Source organism: Glycine soja, chromosome 3 (assembly GCF_004193775.1).
Source record: "Glycine soja cultivar W05 chromosome 3, ASM419377v2, whole genome shotgun sequence".
Taxonomy (NCBI): domain Eukaryota; kingdom Viridiplantae; phylum Streptophyta; class Magnoliopsida; order Fabales; family Fabaceae; genus Glycine; species Glycine soja.
This window is the reverse complement of record NC_041004.1, coordinates 3,169,360-3,192,641: the sequence shown is the minus strand read 5'-3', so window position 1 is coordinate 3,192,641 and position 23,282 is coordinate 3,169,360. Positions and strand designations below refer to the sequence as shown.

General features: G+C 33.1%; 2 protein-coding genes across 2 annotated transcripts; one reads left to right on the top strand and one right to left on the bottom strand.

Annotated features, from left to right (window-relative positions):
* Positions 1-1,552: 1,552 nt before the first annotated feature.
* Positions 1,553-3,612, top strand: LOC114405376 (pectinesterase 2-like). Its single transcript, XM_028367949.1, has 2 exons — positions 1,553-2,466; positions 2,936-3,612. Exons 1-2 carry the CDS (start codon positions 1,608-1,610, stop codon positions 3,610-3,612), a joined length of 1,536 nt encoding a protein of 511 aa, XP_028223750.1. The 5' UTR covers positions 1,553-1,607.
* A 4,351-nt stretch (positions 3,613-7,963) lies between these two features.
* LOC114405906 (pectinesterase 2-like) lies at positions 7,964-11,520 on the bottom strand. Its single transcript, XM_028368430.1, has 2 exons — positions 10,562-11,520; positions 7,964-8,787 (listed from the first exon to the last, which is right to left on the bottom strand). Exons 1-2 carry the CDS (start codon positions 11,424-11,426, stop codon positions 8,099-8,101), a joined length of 1,554 nt encoding a protein of 517 aa, XP_028224231.1. The 5' UTR covers positions 11,427-11,520; the 3' UTR covers positions 7,964-8,098.
* Positions 11,521-23,282: the final 11,762 nt, after the last annotated feature.

The window sequence follows — 23,282 nt, the reverse complement described above, 5'->3', positions numbered from 1 at the left end:
ATAAGTCATTTTTGACTTTCTACATTTTATAAATATAAATAATCGATGTAAAAAAACATTTTCTATAAATATTAACAATGGTTTTAATGTATAAAAAAGTATTTTCTACACTGGTTACATGAAACTGTCGAAAGTTAAAATTCTTGACATCTATTAAGTACAATTAACAAACTAATAAATAATTAATTATATCAATCATTTAAGATGCTGCACCGATGCTTCCTTATTTTCCATTTTAAAGGTAAAATATGTTTTTAATTTTTTTTTAGTTTAGATAAAAATTAATATTAATTAGTCTCCGTAGTTTAACTTTAATCAATTTAAACTGTAAAAAAACTTTGAACAATTTATAACCGCTAGAAAAATATTGGTTTTTGTCTCTCCTTACACACGTTTTTCATCATGAGAAACCATTATTTTTTCAAGAATTAAATCAATCAAATTGATGAAAGTTAACATTTGAATATTAAACTCAAATTTGACCGAAAGTATAAAACATATTTTGTCCTTTTTTTTTTTTATAAATTTGTTACAGTGATAACCAAAAAAGCATTAGATTCATCCGTTTCGCAAAGGCTGGCTGCAACTTGACCCTATAATTTGCCTTTTCCAGTTCCAAACATGGCAACAAAATTGTCCGTTGTTTTAAGCTTTGAACATAGATTTATATTGTAAGGTGATCAATTCAGTTGGTGTCCCTAATAATCTAAGTCCGAATCAACTAATTATGAACAAGTGGCACTGGATTTTGAAGTCTTAAACTTCTTAGGCTGCGTTTTATTTGAATTTCAAATCATATTATTCCTTTCTTCGTAAATGCTTGCAAACTTTTTTACTTTAGGATAAATTCTACGACTTTTTTTTATTTATATAATTATATTTTTGAGCAAATGAATATAACATTAAAAAACCAATATTTTTTCTTTGGCAATTGATCATCATCCATAGGAGTAAAATATGGTCTGAAAGTCAATATTTATAGGGAAGAAAAAGAAACGGTTAGGAATGAAATTTTTATCTCTTATTATTCACTTTGAAAGTACATATCATAAAATAGTATATAAAAATATGAACTAAAGTTATCCCAAATAGTATGGAATTTGGTGTGTTGTGATATCCTTCGGAATACAATAATTAAAATACGGTAAACAAATCAACTCCTTGTAAAAAAAAAAAAAAAAAGACAATACTTACCGAATCCAAACAATATATTATTATTTAAAAAGAAAAAGAAAAAGAAAACTTTTGGAAGAGTCAATTTTCATTACAGTAGTAGAAACGAAGGGAGACAATTATTTTGAATCCTCCATCACTTTCAAATGCATGCATGGTGAAGGTCAAAAAACATAAGCACAAACTACGAAAACTGCTAGTAAGTAGTTAATATTATATAATACAAAAGAAAAATGCAAAAGCAAAATCGAAAATGATTTGGAAAAGCACAAAGTTTCGTGCCTCCTGCTAACAACTTCTCGCCATGCATTCTCTATAAATAGACACCAAATCTACGACATGAAACTCCATCCATCCTACGATCATTCATTTCCAATTGTCAAAGATTTTTCAAGTAAGATAATAAAGCCAAAAATTGAAATTAACCAGAAACCATGATAGCCTTTCGCTTATTCCTAACACTATCAGTTCCTTTCTTTCTCTCTTCTTTCGTTTCTAGTTATTCTTGGAATGACGTTAAACTTTGGTGTAGCCAAACCCCAAACCCTGAACCATGTGAGTATTTCCTGAGCAATAACCCCACTCACCAATACAAACCCATCAAGCAAAAATCCGATTTTTTCAAACTTTCATTGCAACTTGCTCAAGAACGTGCCCTAAATGGCCATGCAAACACTCTTTCACTTGGTTCAAAATGCCGTAACCCACGTGAAACCGCTGCTTGGGCTGATTGTGTTGAGCTTTATGAACAAACCATTCGTAAACTCAACAAAACCCTAGACCCTAGCACCAAGTTCTCCCAAGTTGATACCCAAACATGGCTCAGCACAGCTCTCACTAACCTTGAGACATGCAAAGCCGGGTTCTATGAGCTTGGTGTTCAAGACTATGTTCTACCTCTGATGTCTAACAATGTTACCAAGTTGTTGAGCAACACCTTGGCACTTAACAAGGTTGAATATGAAGAACCAAGTTACAAAGATGGGTTCCCAACATGGGTGAAGCCAGGTGATAGAAGGCTGTTGCAAGCTTCTTCTCCAGCTTCTAAGGCTAATGTAGTTGTGGCAAAAGATGGCTCTGGAAAGTACACAACAGTGAGTGAAGCTGTAAATGCTGCACCCAAGAGTAACAGTGGAAGGTATGTGATATATGTGAAGGGAGGGATATACGATGAACAAGTTGAGATCAAAGCAAATAACATAATGTTGGTGGGAGATGGTATTGGGAAGACCATAATCACAAGTAGCAAAAGCGTTGGAGGGGGCACCACAACCTTCCGTTCAGCCACTGTTGGTAAGCTAATAAACTTTTCTGACTAACTCATCTTCTTTAATATCCATCTCTTAGGACAGTTTGGGTGGATAAGCTTATCGAGAAACACTTTTATGAGAAAAAAAAGTAGTTTTTCTTAAATTCAAATTAATTTGTAAAAATTCTTTTATCTTTTAAAGAAAAGCACCAGACCAATTTGGATATAAGATTAAAAGTTCTTTTTGAGTGTTTCCTCTACTGAAAAAAAATTCCATATATAAATAAGCTCTCAAACACACTTTTGGTTTGTATCCAAACAGACAGGAAAATTTCTACAAATTAACACTTATGTATAAATTAGAGTTAAGTTATAAAAAAATTCATTTTATTCTTTTTTACTCTCTCAAAAGTGCTTCTGGATAACCTTACTTAAATAGACCATTGATGATGGAAAATGAAATAATAAATTATCCAAGGATCAAGCATTTGATAGAATATATGATTTTTGCAGCTGTTGTTGGAGATGGGTTTATAACACAAGACATCACATTTAGAAACACTGCCGGTGCAACAAACCACCAAGCTGTTGCATTGCGTTCTGGATCAGACCTATCAGTATTTTACAGATGCAGTTTTGAAGGTTACCAAGACACACTATATGTGTACTCCGATAGACAATTCTATAGAGAGTGTGACATATACGGCACAGTTGACTTCATCTTTGGTAATGCTGCTGTTGTGTTCCAAAACTGTAACATTTATGCAAGAAACCCTCCAAACAAAGTTAACACAATCACTGCTCAAGGAAGAACCGATCCAAACCAGAACACTGGCATTTCCATTCACAATTCAAAGGTTACTGCTGCCTCGGACTTGATGGGGGTTAGGACTTACCTTGGAAGGCCTTGGCAACAGTATTCAAGAACAGTTTTCATGAAGACTTATCTTGATAGTTTGATCAATCCAGAGGGTTGGTTGGAGTGGAGTGGTAACTTTGCATTAAGTACTTTGTACTATGGAGAATACATGAACACAGGACCAGGTTCCTCAACAGCAAACCGTGTTAATTGGTTGGGTTATCATGTCATTACAAGTGCTTCTGAAGCCTCAAAATTCACTGTTGGGAATTTTATTGCTGGAAACTCATGGTTGCTTGCCACCAGTGTGCCTTTCACCTCTGGTCTTTGATTTTTTTTTTTTTTTGTCATCTCTTGATTTGTAGTTTGATTAAATAGTTTCATTTCTTTTAATTTTGTTTACTTTTTTTTATAATTTATGAATGTTGTCCAAGTGATTACAATTTGAAAGCATATTTTATTTTGATGGATAAATAAATATCATTTAGTTGGATTGATTTCATTTTTTGCTGGTTATTATCTATCGATGCACATATACATTCTTTAATTTATGCCATGTTTTATAATTCCTTTAATTTGCCCATCTTAATTATTCTACAGCCCATTTTATAATATAACGTATTTCATACCAATAAGAATTAGACACAATCAGTAAATAGTTAGATTCTTTAAACATGTTGATAAACATCAATTTTTCTGCTCATGCATAAGAATAATAAGACTTCGACAAGGGTCGATTTTCTGATCTGCATATTGAATATGATGAATAGTAAAAATTATACAAAGAAAATTAGTCTAAATAAGTTGCAAGAGAAGTCAACTGAAAGTTGAAAACAGCCCTTTCCTGTCACTAATCTATAAAGTCTCTGACCCTCTGTCAAAATTTATGAAATTGATTTTTGAACACCCAATAAGAAAGTGCTGTTGACCCAGTGTTTGTAATTTGCGAGCATTATAAATTTTCACCGAAGTCTTTGAGCCTATTAAAAGTTAAAACTTAAAACTTAAAAGAAAAAAATAAGTGTAAATAAGTTACTCATACTCATTTACTGTGGTTAAAGTTGTTAAAAAAATAATAAATTTTTTGAATTTTATAAAAAATATCAGTAATTTTTGTAATATATTCTTTTATCTCTAATTAAATAGTATTTATATCCCTTTACCTTAATAACAACAAATTCTCATTAATAATAACAAATTAATTTATAAATTTGATGAATTAAGATCTTTTACTTCATCATCTAATTAATTGTATCTGATATTACTTGTGAAAAAATGAATAATTTTTGGAATTAATTAATAATATAAATACATAAATAAATACTAGTAACTTATGAATTTTTTATGAGAATTAAAAAAACTATTATATTAAAACATGAGGTATTGATTGAGAATAATTTTAAAATATATTAAATGTAATATTTATTAATTTTATAAAATGACGTATTTTAAAATATATTATTTTAAAATGACTTATATTTTAATTTTGGAACGGTCGGAGTATTGTAGAAATGGAGTTATTGTTAAAAATAACCCACAATGTCACTGTTACTAAAGTCTTTGATCCAAACTTCATAAAAATTGAAGAAAAAAAATACTTAGACACACAATAAAAAGTATTGTAGACCAAGTGTTTGTAATTTGTGAGTATTTAAATATCTTCACTCAAAAGCTTGTAGGTGGACCCCATTTTGCAGTCATGATAATCAAATTAATCCTTGAATGCATTAAATTCTTGTAATACCAAACACAAGCGCATGTACATTTGTTGCAATCTCATCTTCTCACTTCTCTGTTACTAAATGGAAACCCATATCCATACTTTGTAACATCTTCCATCCATGGCTCTCTCAGACATTTCCACTCCCACCAGGTAAAGTTCACACCTTTTCCCCTCTACATTCATCATTTTCCCTCCCTCATGTTTGGTAATGCACCATTTTCTCTTCTCTGTTAAAAAAAGACCAAGTTTTTATTTTTTGGTTTAAACAACCAGCTGATCAAGAACAGTAAGAATATAAAAGTCATGCATGCCTCTTTTTGTCAACTGTTGAACCTATTTGGGTTATTCATATCAATTTCTTAATTTGTGTCCCATGAAGATTTCAATGAAGATCTTATGCCATACCAGTTTAGGGTTTAATGTTACCATCGTGTTTGAAAATCTTGGCACTTCTATATAAAAATGTTTTGAATGCCATGATATTTGGATTAACTTATTTTAAAAAGCATTTTTTAAGAAACTTCTTTTCCCCTCATTTTGAAAAATTAGGATAAGGCTGTTGATAATGTTGTTGAAGAAGCTGTTAAGACTTAAAAGAGATTTCCATGAGGCTTTTATTGTTGTTGTGTTAAAAAAGTGATGGTTTTTAAACATAATAGATTTTCTGACTAGGACTTTAAACTATTGATCATTATGGCCTTGTACACAACCCTTGATTACTGACTCCACTCTTCCAATTCTCAGAGCACCGTGCTGCATAACATAAGCAAGGGTGGTAATCAAGATTTAGTGACCAAGTAATTAATGAAAAATCATCATATTTTTTCATGGCACATCTTTCACATTGCGAGTTTTCGATGTTTTATTTTGCCTTGCCGGAGTTTGAAAAGCTAGTCTCTCACTTTTGTTGTTTAACTCATGCAACATTTTATGTTAAGCATTAATTGTTAGGCCATGGTCATGATCTGTAACATAATTAATTAGCTTAATCCCTAAGTAAGTGGTGAATGACGTCAGCAACATTTTTACCTTAATTTGTATACACAGTATTTTGTGATCACCTTTAAATTAGCTGGTTTGGCTGAAATTTGAACAATGGAAGTGACTTGAGTAGTAGGGTTGAATGGACATACTTTTCAGCAGTTGACACTAGACACTGTCTTGTGTTATTGCAGTTGTCCGGATGAAAAGGAAAGTGACTGTGACTCTCCAATTGAAAGCAATGATTGCGGTGATTTGAGTTTGACAAAGGAGAAAACTTTTGATCTTCAAACTGTGTCACCTCATTCTTTTGGTCAAGGTTTGCCATATGCACCTGAAGGGTGACCTAATCCAGGTGATGTATGGGGCTGGAAAGTATTGAAAAGGTCCTTAAAATGTGATTATTCAAAACACTGTTAAAAAAATTGCAGGAATCAAAATAAATAAAAAAATCGAGTAAGATTGTATTTAAGCTATAATAGAATCATGAGGTTATTAACCGCACACTCAGTTACATCTATAAAGTTATTGAAATATCTAAAAGCAGGTAACTTTGTCTTCACTTTCCCTTTTCCTCTGGTGTTAATTTTTGTTTTGTTTTTTTTTTTCAAGCAAAACTTTTTCCTCTCACGTGTGTGTTCATATAGACTTAATCCTATTTTTAATCTCTAAAATTTAGGATAAATATGTTTTTGTTATCTCAAATTAAAAAAAAAATCATTTTAGTCTCTATGATTTCAAAAAAAATCTTGCTTTATTTCCTATTTCTAAACGATGTTAGTAGCTAGTATCAGTGATGTGGCTAATAGAGGACATGTCAAGTTATGCCACATGAATTAATTCAAGGTGGTAGAATTTGCTTTTAAAAATTGATTGTTTAAATATCTTTCTGTCTCTTATATTTAAAAGTGATTTTTTGTCCCTCAAATACAAAAGTTTTTTTTTTAATCTTCCAAATTTTGAAATGATTTTTAGTTCCCAAAATTTAGAAGTTATTTTTTTCAATTGACTTGATTTTGAAATAGCTCATTTTAATTCTCAAAGTTGATATTTTTTAATTTTTTGTTATTTTGGCTAACAGCGTTCCTTCTAGAGGTTTTAAAAATATGATTAATGATATTTTTGAACTCCCAAAATTTAGATTTATGAATAATATTTTTAAATAGGAAAATTATACTTATGATTTTTTATTTTATTTTTAAGATTCATTTTGATCCTTTTTCTCTCAAAAAAAATTCATTTAGTCTTTTATTTTTAAAATTTTGGTTAATTTAATTCTTCCGAAATAGTGATCTTTTTTAACTTTGGAAGACAATTTTGAACCCTTCTATCTACAATAAAAATACAAGATACGAATAAATAGAGAGAACAATGTGGATTTACAAATTATAATTTCTTTGTCATCTTCAAATATAATTCCAAAAATATCTATTTAACTTTTTGTAGAATTTTTCAATATTTTTCAGGCAGGAGGATTGAATCAATTTTTTTTTAAAAAAAAATCATTTGACTAATCACCTTCGATTTTTTTTAATTTGTCATTCAATCAATTTGTTTTAAAATTTGAATCCAATACCTTCGAAAATGGTTTAAATTAGAATATTTTTAAATTTTAGTCTTATATATTTTATATTTTTCTCTAGAGAAAACTATTAAATAAATGACAGTATATATAATAAACATAATAATATAGAACTTAAAATATAATTTATAAGTCATTATATAACTTATAGTAGTACTATAACTGCTTAAATATATACTACTAAAAATAATTTTACATAATTAATAATTATATTAATAAAATAAAATTTTACTAAAATACTTACTAAATCTTTTCTTTAGTTAAATATATATTTTTATAAATAAATAAGAGTATGTGGGACCAAAGGACAAAAGCTTCAGAGTATATAATAACAAACTTCTTACAATTAAGGAAATCTCAATACAATCTTTCAAAATAAAAACCAAACCAGCCACAAAATAAAGCAATTTATCAATTGTACAAAGTTTCCAACTGTATCAGCATATGCTAGGACAACATTATCTTAACATTCACAACAAATTAAAGAAATGAAACTAATCAAACAATCAACAAATAACAAGCATCACTTAATTACAGAGAAGGTGTATAAGGCACTTTGGTGGCAGGTAACCATGCATTTCCAGCAATAAAATTTGCAACACTGAACTTTGAGGCTTCAGAAGCCCTAGTTATAACACGATAACCTGGCCATTTAACTCTTCTACCAGTGGAGGAACCTGGGCCAGTGTTCATGTACTCTCCATAATAAAGTGTGTTCAATGCAAAGTTACCACTCCATTCCATCCAACCCGATGGATTGATCAAGCCATCAAGATAAGTCTTCATGAAAACCGTTCTTGAATATTGCTTCCATGGTCTTCCAAGATAAGTCCTAACCGAGTTTTGAACCGGTCTCAAATCTGATGCAGCTGTGACTCTAGAATTGTGAATGGAAATTCCAGTGTTTTGGTTTGGATCGGTTCTGCCTTGTGCAGTGATGGTGTTGACTTTGTTGGGAGGGTTTCTTGCAAATATGTTGCAGTTTTGTAACACAACAGCAGCATTGCCAAATATGAAGTCAACAGTGCCATAAATGTTACACTCTCTATAGAATTGCCTCTCAGAGTGGACATATAGCGTGTCTTGATAACCTTCAAAGCTACATTTGTAAAACACTGATAAGTCTGATCCAGAACGCAATGCTACAGCTTGGTGGTTTTTTGCACCAGCGGTGTTCCTAAATGTGATACCTTGAGCTATAAATCCGTCCCCAACTACAGCTGCAACAATTTATTCATAGTTAAGTCTCTTTAAGTGCAATAAAAGTTTCAATTCCTTTCCAAACATGCAAGATAATATTGGTCAAAATCAGATTATAGTCGTCTTAAATTGTTTTCTTATTTGTTATGAATAAAAAGTTTTTCTTTTCAAATATGCAATATATTAAAAATTAAGATTAAAATTAACGGGTTATATATATATTAACCAGCTGTTATCCTTAATTTCTTGTTTTATCCACGGGAAACATAAAACTAATTAATCCATTATTAAAAATAATATCATAATCATTTTTACAATTTTACTGTGAAAAAAGATTCTTCTAAACAATTTAAATATATTGTAGCAATTATCTTTAAATTATTTTTATGCAACATAGTCAAGCACTGAAACATAAAAGCTAAGAATTGATCAAAATTTTTATAATCTTTTTCTTTTATTTATAATTAATATTGGTCAAAATCAGATTATAGTCTTAGATTTTTTATTAGGAAGAAAACTTTTTTATTTTTAAATATGCAAGATTTTAAAAATTAGCAGGTTATCTAAATTATATAAGTTGATTGTTTATATGTTAAAATACATAATTCTATTTTTTATTAAAAAATACATAATTGTGTGGTAAATTCTGCTATTATAAATTATCATATTTTGTCATGGGTGAGACATCATGAATATTTTTCAATTATAATTCAGTAAGTAAAAAAATATTTTAAATATTCAAGATGAAATACTTAATCATTTCTTTTTAAAATATTTAATTAGTTTAAAGTAATTATGAGTGATATATATTTTAATCTGGATTTATTAATACCTAATATATTTTGATTCAAAATTACAATGTATTCAAATTAAGATAAACTATAAACAATTTATTACATAAATTTAATTCTTATTCAGTCAAAAACAAATCCAATTCTTATTTGTATTATTTTCATATCTTTTAAAATATAATAATTAATTAAATCTTCAATTGTCTATTTATATTATACAACAATAATTAATAACTTAAAAAATTTTATATTTATAATACATTATTGATATTTAAAAAAAAGTTTATAATTCCTAATTCAAAATTTTAACAATTCTTATATGTTAAAATTTTTAAATATTTTATATCATTTTTCAGATACTAACATATATGTTATGAATGGAACGAGTCGCTTGAATTAAAGTTTTAATTTTAAAATATATATTTTAAAATATCATTTTATAAATATTTTATTTTAATTTTTTATTATAACTGACAACTGGAAACTCTCAGTTTAGATTTTTTGTAATATTTTTTATAACAATTTGAATTACCAACTCACTTAACATATAATTATTTATTATTCCTCTCATTGTATTTTTTTAAAAAATCTAATAGATATTTACTCAAATATTAATAATAGACAATAATAACCAATAAATAAATGATGAAAATAGATAAATAAAAATTACATATATATATATATATATATATATATATATATATAATATGTTATAAAAATATTTAGAAACAATCTTTACCCGTGCCATGTAGCATAGTCAAAATATATTCTAACCAATTTTATTTTCTCGTTTTATCCACTGGAAAAATATATAAAACTAATCCATTATGAAAAATAATATCATAATCATTTTTACTGTGTTCTACTATGAAAAACGATTCTTCTAGAAAATATTTTAATAAATTACAGTAATTATCTTTAAATTAATTGTAACATAGTCAAACATAAAACCTAAGAATTGATTAGAATTAATTAACAATAAAAAAAAAAAAAAAAAGCTCACCTACAGTGGCTGAACGAAAGGTTGTGGTGCCCCCTCCAACACTTTTGCTACCTGTGATTATAGTCTTTCCAATACCATCTCCAACCAACATTATATTCTTTGATTTCACCTCAACTTGTTCATTGTATATCCCTCCCTTTACATATATCACATACCTTCCTCTACTATTCTTTGGAGCAGAATTTACAGCTGCACTCACTGTTGTGTATTTTCCAGAACCATCTTTTGCAACCACCACATTAGCCCTAGAAGCTGGTGAAGATGATTGCAACAACTTTCTGTCACCTGGCTTCACCCATTTTGGAAACCCTTCTTTGTAACTTGGTTCTTCATATTCAACCTTGTTAAGTGACAAGGTGTTGCTCAACAACTTGGTAACATTGTTAGACATCAAAGGTAGAACATAGTCTTGAACACCAAGCTCATAGAACCCGGCTTTGCATGTCTCAAGGTTAGTGAGAGCTGTGCTGAGCCATGTTTGGGCATCAACTTGGGAGTACTTTGTGTTAGGGTCAGGGTTTAGGGTTTCGTTGAGTTTACGGATAGTTTGCTCATAAAGCTCAACACAATCAGCCCAGGCACCTCTTTCACGTGGGTTTCGGCACTTTGAACCAAGTGAGAGAGTGTTTGCATGGCCTTTGAGTGCTCTCTCTTGAGCAAGTTGTAATGAAAGTTTGAGGAAATCGGATTTTTGCTTGAGGGGTTTGTATTGATAAGTGGGGTTATTGCTCAAGAAATACTCACATGGTTGAGGGTTTGGAGTTTGGTTGCACCAAAGCTTAACATCATTCCATGAATAACCAGAAACAAAAGAGGAGAGTAAGAAAGGAATTAATAGTGTTAGGAACAAGCGAAAAGCTTTCATGGTTTCTGGTTATTCTAGCTGCTATGGCTATAATAAATATTACTTGGAAAATTGATAGTGAATGATGAAGATGATGGACAAGTCAGAGAAGGGTTTAATTGATTGAATGGAAGTTGAATGTGTTTCATGTCTTAATCGTATGCCTTTATATAGTGGAAGTTGGGAGGGGTAATGTTGGAATTACAAGGAATATAGCCACCGTGTGTTTCAACTTTGATTTTAATTTTGCTTTTTTCTTTTCCATTTTCTTGTCCCTTTGTGCTTCTCCCTGCCCATGCATATTCTTATGTTTGTAGTACTAATTAAATATACAAACCACTATCCCTTTTTTTTTCACAATCAACATCAAAGTTGCTAGCACAATGATTAGGAGGAATATGGATTATATATGCATGTCTTTTGACTTTAAATCTACGTAGAGTCTGACTTGACGCGGCAATATTTTAGCAGTCAAATAAAACGCGTCAATAAATGCATTCTTGTTCGTTTTGTTACGTGTTGTCTTTTATTGAGGGTGGCTAATAGTTTTTCTTTTACGGCTAATAGTTTTGGATATGGTTGTTATCCTCGAATAAATTATTAATTAAGTAGTTCGGAACTATTTTAATATCCACTAATCTTCCTATGACATGAAAACAAATCTTACTATTTGTCTTAAATCAAAAAGCTTGAAAACACGTTATATAAATATTAGTGGAAATCATGAACATAATCGTGCTCAACTAATAATATTTCGTTATCAACTTTTGCAAGGATATTAGCTCATAGGTTTGCCATAGCTTAACAATAACTATGAGAAGAACTACATTATCAGTGGATGATGTGTGCGTGGGAAGTGCAGGCTTGTTTCAAATGATTAATTCAATTTTTTTATGTTGGCAAATTAAAAAAATAAAAATAAATCCTCATGTGAACCCCGTTAATTAGTTTTCAAACTAAAAACTATTTTCACCTGCAAATTAATTCAAGTATGCTTGTCATGTTACAGGAAAAAGTTAATTAATGCATGTGAAATAAGTGTATTGTACAGCTACGCTCTACGGATTGGATATATATAGTACTAGATAATATTTAAAAAATAATTCCTTAATTTTAGTATCAGTATGGGATGATAATATGACGATTTATTTCTATTAAAGATGAGTGCGTGTCATGGGAAAAAAAAACTTGTAAAACAGAATAAATGGCCAACTACAGGGATGCGTGAATTGTGAAGTAATTCGTGGTCAACCGCACATGGTATTTTACTGCTGATGAGTTTTCAAATGTCAAATAAACAACTTGGGTAAAATGAGAACTCTCAAGGAAAATATGTTAGTTTTTTTAATTACATGTTAATTTATATTAATTTGCATGATTTTATAATTAGTCTTAAAAAAATTAATAACTAAATTTGAACTGGAGAGTATAGTTGAGCATATATATTTTGAATGATGACAGAAGGTTCTGCGTGAGAGGGATGAGGATGAAGCTTTTGACTAGATCCCATAGTTGAAATCCGTTACGTAATTCCGCATGCTAAGTTACATGCATATATATTGTCAATTTTCAATCAGCAGAAAAATGTCAATTTTCGAAACATGGTTCTCTACTTAACAAAATCATATATAAAATCAAATGATAGTAATTTTCTTTTATTGTATATTTATATATAGAGATAATAGATTAAATTATACAAACTCTTTCTAGATTTGTCCTTATAACATTCGATATAGTACCCTTCATTTTTAAATCTTACATAAAATCTCAATTTTTTTAAACGTAAAAAATATTACATCAACGCCTCTTAGAAAGCTCAAATTAATGTAAAAAATTAAAGGGATAATCAATATAAAAGGAGCAAAGTTCAAGGAAATCCTGTAATTTACTCTAAAGAATACAAAAGCTATTTTTTATATGAGTAGTTTATTATTAAAATACAAGTAATTTTTATGATTTAGTAAATAAAAAATATCACAGGTAATTGTGCCTACGGCCACATGCATGACTCGAAATCTTCAATTCGGTATTTTAGTTATTCAACACTTAGAGCATCTCAGGTATTTTTAATTGTTTACCTTATATTAGTTCCTATAATATAACATTATAATTAAACAACTTATATATTTTATTTTAATAATATAATTTTAAATAACTCTTAAATGATCCTCTTAAAATTAAGTAACAATATCTAAAAATAAACAACTCGTTAAGCAATTATTATTGAATATGTTCTTATTAATTTTCCTTAAAATGTTTTGGATATTTCCTTGTCTATATACTCAAAATTAATCTTCCTCAAAAGCTTGGTCTATTTACTTCTGTTTTCAATTCTTGTTTTAACTATTATTTTTTACTTTTAATTACAAAATTATCACTCCTACTTTTTAATCTAGAATTTGGTTTCAAATAATAAAAAAAATAAAGAAAATAAAAGAATTTTTTCACTACTTCCTGTACAAATATTTGAAAACAGAAAAAATTGAAAACAATTTTGTAATAAAAGGTGACAATAGAAACTGAAATAAAAAATATTTTTCTAAATTAAATTAGTTTAAGGATGTGTTTGTATAATAATGATGGTCATAACAATTATAATAATAATATTGATAATAATGTTAGTTGTGTTAGTAGTGTGGTGAAGGTGATAATGATAGTACCCATGACAATGGTGTGTTAGTGCCAATGATGATAGAGATGACATCCCAAAGGGTGATTATCAAATATAGTGACAGTGAAAATATTTTTTAAAATTATAAATCAATTTACAAATACCTCTTGAACCAAATTTAAAATGAACTATTTCCAAATTAAGTGAATTGAAAAAAATAACTTCTAAATTTTGGGAATTAAAAATTATTTCAAAATTTGGAAGACTGAAAAAATTATTTTTCAATTTGAGGGACAAAAATCACTTTTAAATATAGGAGACAGAAAGATATTTAAATAATCAAATTTTGAAAGCAAATCCTACCACCTTGAATTAATTCATGTGGCATAAGTTGACATGTCCTCTATTAGCCACATCACTGATACTAGCTACTGCCCTTTCCAAATCCTCTTACTCATCCCACGCCAATACACCATCCTCCCCCTTTAGCTACACACCGGGCAAAGTTGGATTTCTTCAGCTCTCATCTTGAGTTTTTAGATAATCCAAGCTGAATCTCCCCAGTAAGGGTTACAATTGATTTGGCAACACTTGCTTCCCCAGAAGTCTACTCAACTTTACTCTTTTTCATGCTTTCTAGAGCCTCAGAAATTTCGTTCCGTTTTGATTCAAGTTGCCAAATTTGTGTTGGAAATAAGGCTTTTTATGTTTAGGAAAAGTGTTTAGGAATATTGGAGACTTTGAATAGAAACTTGATAGGAAGGAGAATTCTTTATGGAGGAGAGAACTTTGTATTTTTGCTTGATACAAATGTGTAGGATTACATCTCTATTTATACTACTCTAAGGAGAACTCTAGACACACTAATTCTAGAGAGTTCTCAACTCTAGAGATCCAAAGAGTATTCTAGAAAATATTACAACCATAAGAAATATCTAAACACTCCAAACACTACAAGAATTCTCTAGAAACATGACCCATAATTACTTAAGCCCAAAATAACTAAGTCCAAGGAACCAAATAATTAATTTAGGCCCAAATCAAGTTTATATTTCAACATCCCCCCTTAAACTTGATTTGTGACTCCAAGCATACTCCTTAGCTTCACGAAAGTTTCCAACTTGAGTGGCTTTGTGAAAATGTCGGCAGCTTGATCTTGAGACATCACATACTTCAACTTTACCTCCTTCTTCTCAATGCATTCTCTTATGAAGTGGTAACGGGTGTCGATGTGCTTACTTCTTTCATGAAAGACTGGATTCTTTGCCAAAGTGAGTGCTGATTTATTGTCAACACATATTTCCATAGGTTCTTCTTGTGGCATTTTTAACTCTTTCAACAAGTTCCTTAGCCAAATTGCATGACAAACGCATGATGTGGCAGTGACATACTCGGCTTCACAAGTTGATAGTGTGACTATTGGTTGCTTCTTTGACAACCAGGTGAAAGCAGTATCTCCCATAAAGAACACAAACCAGTAGTGCTCTTTCTATCATCCAAGTCTCCACTCCAATCGCTATCACTATAGCCAACAATGTCATAATTGCCAGAAGAGTAATAGTGCAAGCCAAAGTTTGTTGTACCTTTGATGTATCGAAGGATTCTCTTTGCCGCCTTGAAGTGAGTTGTGGTTGGAGCTTCCATGAAGCGACTTACTACTCCTACAGCATAGAGAATATCCGGCCTTGTACATGTCAAGTAACGTAAACTTCCAACCAAACTTTTGTAAAGAGTTGGATCCACATTCTCTCCTTTTTCATGCTTGCTCAACTTGCTGCCACATTCCATCGGGGTGCCAACTGGATTGGCATCATCCATCTTGAACTTCTTAAGGACTTCTTTGGCATAGCCTTCTTGGGTGATGAAAATTCCTTTGTCTTCTTGTTTTATTTCGATGCCGAGATAATATGCCATGAGCCCCATATCCGTCATCTCAAATTCATTTGACATATCTTTCTTGAACTCTTCGAACATGCTTGGATTGTTCCCTGTAAAGATCAAGTCATCTACATACAAACACACAATCAAAATATCTCCACTTTGCGCTTTGATATAGAGTGCATGCTCATATGGACACTTGATGAAGTTCTTGTCTTGAAAGTACTTGTCGATTCGAACATTCCAAGCTCTCGGTGCTTGCTTGAGACCGTACAACGCCTTCTTCAACTTCAAGACTTTTTCTTCTTGCCCTTTTACTTCATAGCCCAATGGTTGCTCAATATAGACTTCTTCTTCGAGAAAACCATTCAAGAAGGCTGACTTCACATCCATTTGATAGATCTTCCATTTATTTTGGGTTGCCAAAGAAATGATCAGTCTAATAGTTTCAAGACGAGCAACAGGAGCAAATACCTCATCATAGTCAATTCCTTGTCTTTGACTATAGCCTTTAGCCACCAATCTTGCTTTGTATCTCTCCACATCTCCTTTAGCATTCTTCTTTGCCTTGTACACCCATCTTAATCCGATTGCTTTGTGTCCTCGTGGAAGTGTAGTAAGTTCCCACGTATCATTCTTCGTGATTGACTTGATTTCTTCGTCCATGGCGTCTTTCCACTTTATGTTTTCCGCCGCTTCTTGATAGCTTAGAGGCTCACAATCACCAAAAAGACAAAAGAGGTTAATGTCGTTTAGGTTTTTGGTTACCTCATAAATCTCTTCAATGCTCCTTAGTCGCGGTGTCCTCTCACTTGAACTTGTTTCATCCAGCCTTGGTGTCGGTGAGGCAGGTGGTGTAATATGTTCCTCTATGATTGATTGTTCAATTTCATCATCTTCTTCAAAATAAGGAAGAAAATCATACTTATCTTCTTGAACACTCCAATCCCAACAATCTTCTTCGTCGAACTCCACGTCGCGACTTATGACGATCTTTCTAATATTTGGATTATAGAGCTTGTACCCCTTGGATCTTGAGTCGTAACCCACAAACACGTACTTCTCACTTTTATCATCGAGCTTTGTCCTCTTTTCGTCTGGAATATGGGTATAGGCAATGCTTCCAAACACTTTGAGGTGAGAGATCCCAGGCTTCCTTCCACTCCATGCTTCTTGTGGTGTCTTCTCATGCACGCTTCTTGTTGGGGAACGGTTTGTTAGGTAAACTGCACATGTCACTGCTTCAACCCAAAACTCCTTCGGCATCTTCTTGCTCTTGAACATGCTTCTCACCATGTTAAGTATGGTCCGGTTCTTTCTCTCTGCTACTCCATTTTGTTGTGGCGATCTTGGCACTGTCAGTGGGCGACGGATTCCATGGTCTTCACAATATTTGTTGAACTTATTTGAAGTGAACTCTCCTCCTCGATCAGATCTCATGGCCTTGATGGAAAGACCACTTTCTTTCTCCACGAGGGCTTTGAACTTCTTAAAGTTTTCAAACACTTCTGATTTCTCCTTCAAGAAATAAACCTAGGTTTTTCTAGAATAATCATCAATAAAGAGGAGAAAGTACTTATTCTTACCAAATGAATTGGGTTTGATTGGTCCATAGACATCGGTGTGTATGAGCTCTAGCGGCTTTGTTGCTCTTGTTGTTGATTCCTTTGGAAAACTTTTACGAAATTGCTTCCCAATTAGACATCCTTCGCAAAGTTGGTCTGGGTGGTTGATGCTAGGCAAGCCTCTCACCATCTCCTTCTTCGCTAAACGTTCTAGACCGTCGAAGTTGAGGTGCCCGAATAGTAGATGCCATAGCCACGAAGAGTCGGTAGAGCAAGCCTTGAGACACTTTGCCACATCATTTTGAATGTTCAAGAGGAACATTCTATTCTTTGACATAGGCACCTTAGCAATCAAGTTATGTCTACAATCTCTTAAGAAAAGACTATGTTCTTTCAAATGGATGTCATAGCCTTTCTCTAATAATTGTCCCAAGCTCAAAATATTATCCTTCATGTTAGGCACATAGTAGACATTGGATATGAATTGATGACTCCCATTCTTCAAACGTATGAGAATTTTACCTTTGCCTTTGACTGGTATCTTTGAGTCGTCTCCAAATGAGACATCGCCAGTTGCCGCTTCATTGATCTCCACGAACATGCTTTGATCGCCGCACATGTGGTTGCTTGCGCCAGTGTCGAGGTACCACTTGTTTCTTTTCTCTTCAAATTTGTTTTGGCACGCGAGTAGCAAAATTTCTTCTTCTCTGCCTTTTTCTTCTACAAAGTTAGCTTTCTCTTCAACCTTTTTCGAGAATCTACACTCGGATGCGTAGTGACCAATCTTGTTGCAATTGAAGCACTTGATTTGTGATTTGTCATACCTCGACCATGAATTTCCTCTTCCACGACCTATTGTTACTTGTGGATTCCAACTTCTTTCTCCATTGATGAATTTGTTGGAGTGGTTGTTGTAACCACCTCTTCCTTCTCCTCCATGTCCTCGTCCACGTCCACGATCTTGGCCACGACCTCGTCCTCTTTGGCTCTTGTAATTTGCATAGTTTGCTTCCTTTACGTTGAGTTGTAGTAGTTGCTCCGTAGCCTCCTTTTGTTTAATTTTTCTCTTTTGTTTTTCTTCGTATGCTTGTAAAGAACCCATGAGTTGCTCAATAGTCATGGTCTTTAAATCCTTGTTTTCTTCAATGTTAGTAACAATGAAGTCAAAACTTGGATTTAAAGTTCGAAGTATTTTTTCCATGACCTTCACCTCATCAACATCTTCACCATTTCTTTTAAGTTGATTGACTACGGCCAATACTCGAGAAAAATAATCAGAAATTGACTCGGACTCCTCCATAAACAAACGCTCAAAGTCACCTCTAAGAGTTTGAAGATGAATCTTTTTTACCTGCTCAACTCCTTTGTTGCAAGTTTGAAGCTTATCCCATGCTTCTTTGGCCGTCGTTGCATTGGATATCTTCTCAAATGTATTTTCATCCACCGATTGATAAATGAGAAAGAGAGCTTTCTTGTCTCTCTTTCTTGACTCCTTCAACGTCTCCTTTACACCTTGGCTTAGCGAGGCTTCATCTTGCTCCTCGAAGCCATTCTCTACGATATCCCACACATCTTGAGCTCCTAGTAGCGCCTTCATCTTGATACTCCAATTATCATAGTTGTTCTTTGTGAGCATCGACATTTGGAAAGGAAAACCTCCATTCGCCATCTTTTGAGGATCTTGAAGCTCTGATACCACTTTGTTGGAAATAAGGCTTTTTATGTTTAGGAATATTGGAGGCTTTGAATAAAAACTTGATAAGAAGGAGAATTCTTTATGGAGGAGAGAACTTTGTATTTTTGCTTGATACAAATGTGTAGGATTACATCTCTATTTATACTACTCTAAGGAGAACTCTAGACACACTAATTCTAGAGAGTTCTCAACTCTAGAGATCCAAAGAGTATTCTAGAAAATATTACAACCATAAGAAATATCTAGACACTCCAAACACTACAAGAATTCTCTAGAAACATGACCCATAATTACTTAAGCCCAAAATAACTAAGTCCAAGGAACCAAATAATTAATTTAGGCCCAAATCAAGTTTATATTTCAACAATTTGATCATCGATTGCTGAAGAGTTTCTATCCATTTCGAACTCTATCCCAGCTACTTTGTCCTTTTACTCATTTTTCAAACCAAGAACTCTATGTTTCTTTGACTCCAAGTCTACTAAGAATCTGTGTGCCTCCAGAAAAGTCTCACTGATTAATGGAGGTTGTTCCACCAACTTTACTTTACCTGTGCCAGTTGCTCAAAATTGAGTGTTGCAACTTCTACCACAACATCATTACAAGAGATCAGAGAAGGGAAGTCTACATCAACAAGGAAAGAAAGCTTTTTCTTGCAGTGCTGTATCATTTCATTATCCAAAGTGGCATGATCTTATTAAGTCTCAGTATGAGGCTCAACAGTCACGTTCTCCAAGGTATCAAGATCCTCATCAAGATTCTCTAGAACAGTGGTTGCATTGGGATCTTTCTTTACAGTTGTCTGCATAGCAGATCCTTCTTCAGAATCTGAGATGCCTTTTGAAATCTCAGTTGAATCAATTCTTGTCTCTTTGTCATTCTGATCGCAAAAATCAATGACGATATTTGCATCTTGATTAGGCGCTAAGCATTGACGAAGATGAAGTAGTCTGGAAAATTTCTGAGTTAGTTGACTGCAGATTTGTGTTCTCCATTTTAACTACTTCTTCGTGCCAATCTATTATGTGGAATTGCCATTTTCTTCGGTCTCCAGGGACTTCACTGGAGGAGTAATGGGCAAAGATAGTACAGCTAGAAGGCCATATATATCAAATAATAAGAAATATTTAAAATGAAAAAGGGACAACAAAAGTTGCAAGATGAGAAAATAGAATCACCCGGTTGAAAAGAAAATTGCAAAACTGTAATTTTAAGCTAACCTTTTCTGGGAGTTTTCCCAGTAGCGGGATCTGCCAGCTAAATAAATCAAAGAATGTTTCAATTCCCAAGTTAGGAAAATTTGATTCAATGTATTGCTAAACATAAAGCTCGGTTCTGAAGCTCCGTCTCCAGCATGGGAGGTCCTTTTCAATACTTTCCAGCCCAATACATCACCTGGATTAGGCCACCCTTCAGGTGCATATGGCAAACCTTGACCAAAAGAATGAGGTGACACAGTTTGAAGATCAAAAGTTTTCTCCTTTGTCAAACTCAAATCACCACAAGCATTGCTTTCAATCGGAGAGTCACAGTCACTTTCCTTTTCATCTGGACAACTGCAATAACACAAGACAGTGTCTAGTGTCAACTGCTGAAAAGTATGTCCATTCAACCCTACTATTCAAGTCACTTCCATTGTTCAAATTTCAGCCAAACCAGCTAATTTAAAGGTGATCACAAAATACTGTGTATACAAAGGTAAAAATGTTGCTGACGTCATTCATCACTTAGGGATTAAGCTAATTAAATATGTTACAGATCATGGCCATGGCCTAACTATTAGTGCTTAACATAAAATGTCGCACGAGTTAAACAACAAAAGTGAGAGAATAGCTTTTCAAACTCCGGCAAGGCAAAATAAAACATCGAAAACTCGCAATGTGAAAGATGTGCTGTGAAAAAATATGATGATTTTTCAATAATTACTTGGTCACAATCTTGATTACCACCCTTGCTTATGTTATGCAGCACGGTGCTCTGAGAATTGGAAGAGTAGAGTCGGTAATCAAGAGTTGTGTACAGGGCCATAATGATCAATAGTTTAAAGTCCTAGTCTGAAAATCTATTGTGTTTAAAAACCACTTTTTTAAAACAACAACAATAAAAGCCTCATGGAAATCTCTTTTAAGTCTTAACAGCTTCTTCAACTACAACATTATCAACAGCCTTATCCTAATTTTTCATAATGAGGGGAAAAGAAGTTTCTTAAAAAATGCTTTTTAAAATAAGTTAATCCAAATATCATGGCATTCAAAACATTTTTATATAGAAGTGCCAAGATTTTCAAACACGATGGTAACATTAAACCCTAAACGGGTATGGCATAAGATCTTCATTGAATCTTCATGGGACACAAATTAAGAAATTGATATGAATAACCCAAATAGGTTCAACGGTTGACAAAAAGAGGCATGCATGACTTTTATATTCTTCCTGTTCTTGATCAGCTGGTTGTTTAAACCAAAAAATAAAAACTTGGTCTTTTTTTAACAGAGAAGAGAAAATGGTGCATTACCAAACATGAGGGAGGGAAAATGATGAATGTAGAGGGGAAAAGGTGTGAACTTTACCTGGTGGGAGTGGAAATGTCTGAGAGAGCCATGGATGGAAGATGTTACAAAGTATGGATATGGGTTTACATTTAGTAACAGAGAAGTGAGAAGATGAGATTGCAACAAATGTACATGCGCTTGTGTTTGGTATTACAAGAATTTAATGCATTCAAGGATTTGATTATCATGACTGCAAAATGGGGTCCACCTACAAGCTTTTGAGCGAAGATATTTGAATACTCACAAATTACAAACACTTGGTCAATAATACTGATAGCAAAACTCCTATATCAGATAACACACCAGAGGCCACACCAGACAACATACTAGAGGCAAACAATATTAACAGGCCAAGGAGAACCATTAAGAAGCCCAATTACCTCAAAGATTATGCATAGACTCAATGAGCTCAATACAGAATGTGGCTCATTTCCATTTGCAATTCAGGCAGTTACTACAAAAGCAAAATAAACAAGTTGTTATCATTTTCATTCTGTTATAACCGAATCAGTTATCATTAGTAGTATAAATGTAATAGAAAGTGGAATAATAATGGCATCGAGACTTATCTCAATTATCTTTTTCCTTTAGCATTCTTTGAATTCTCTCGTCCTCTTATTTGTGCCCCATAACAATTGGTCTGACCTCTCTCCCTCAGCCATGCCCGAACACCACACTTGCCAGGTCACCTCTGATTGCTTAGAGGAGGCTGTCAATCGCCTCACCCAGGGCCAGGTGACCCTCACCCAAGGCCAGGCGACCTTCACCCAAAACTACACCACCCTGAACACTAAAATGGATTCCATCCATTCTTCCCTTACTTCCAAAATCGACTTCATCCTAGATAGTCTTGTTGCTCTCACCATAAATTCCAACTCTCTTACCCCATCACCTCAGCCCTCTTCCCCCGTCATCCACTGTCCCCATATGAAGCTGGACGTACCTAGATTTGATGGTCACGATCCTCTCGGGTGGATATTTAAAATATCTCAATTCTTCGACTATCAAACCATTCCAGAACATGAGTGTCTCATAGTTGTGTCATTTTACATGGATGGGCCTGCGCTCTCTTGGTATCAGTGAATGTTGCGAAATGGATTTTTCCCTTCATGGTCCGTAATGCTTCAAGCTTTAGAATCTCGATTCGCTCCATCTTTTTATGAAGATCCCTAGGGGGCCCTGTTTAAGCTCCAGCAACAGGGTACAGTTACGGAGTACCTTACTGAGTTCGAACGATTGGCCAATCGTATCGTCGGCCTCGCTCCTTCGTTCTTGCTCAATTGTTTCATCTCGGGTTTGATTCCTGAACTCCAGCGCAAAGTTCAGGCACTTCAGCCTCTTTCTCTTCCTCAGGCCGCAGAGTTGGCACGACTCCAAGAGGATAAGTTGATGGACAGAGGCCGTAGCTCGAGGGTGCCTCCCTCCCCTTCTCCCATGTTCCATAAACCCCTAGCCACCTCTTTCGGTCCCACCATCAAGCTCCCTTTCAAGTGACTCTCCACCGAGGAAATGGCGATTCGTCGCGACCGTGGGTTATGCTACCATTGCAAGGAGAAGTGGGCCCCCGGCCATCAT

Coding starts and splice junctions, on each gene's coding strand:
- LOC114405376 (XM_028367949.1), top strand. CDS start 1,608: ATGATAGCCTTTCGCTTATTCCTAACACTATCAGTTCCTTTCTTTCTC. Junction 2,467..2,935: donor CTTCCGTTCAGCCACTGTTG/GTAAGCTAATAA, acceptor TGATTTTTGCAG/CTGTTGTTGGAGATGGGTTT.
- LOC114405906 (XM_028368430.1), bottom strand. CDS start 11,426: ATGAAAGCTTTTCGCTTGTTCCTAACACTATTAATTCCTTTCTTACTC. Junction 8,788..10,561: donor CTTTCGTTCAGCCACTGTAG/GTGAGCTTTTTT, acceptor AAATTGTTGCAG/CTGTAGTTGGGGACGGATTT.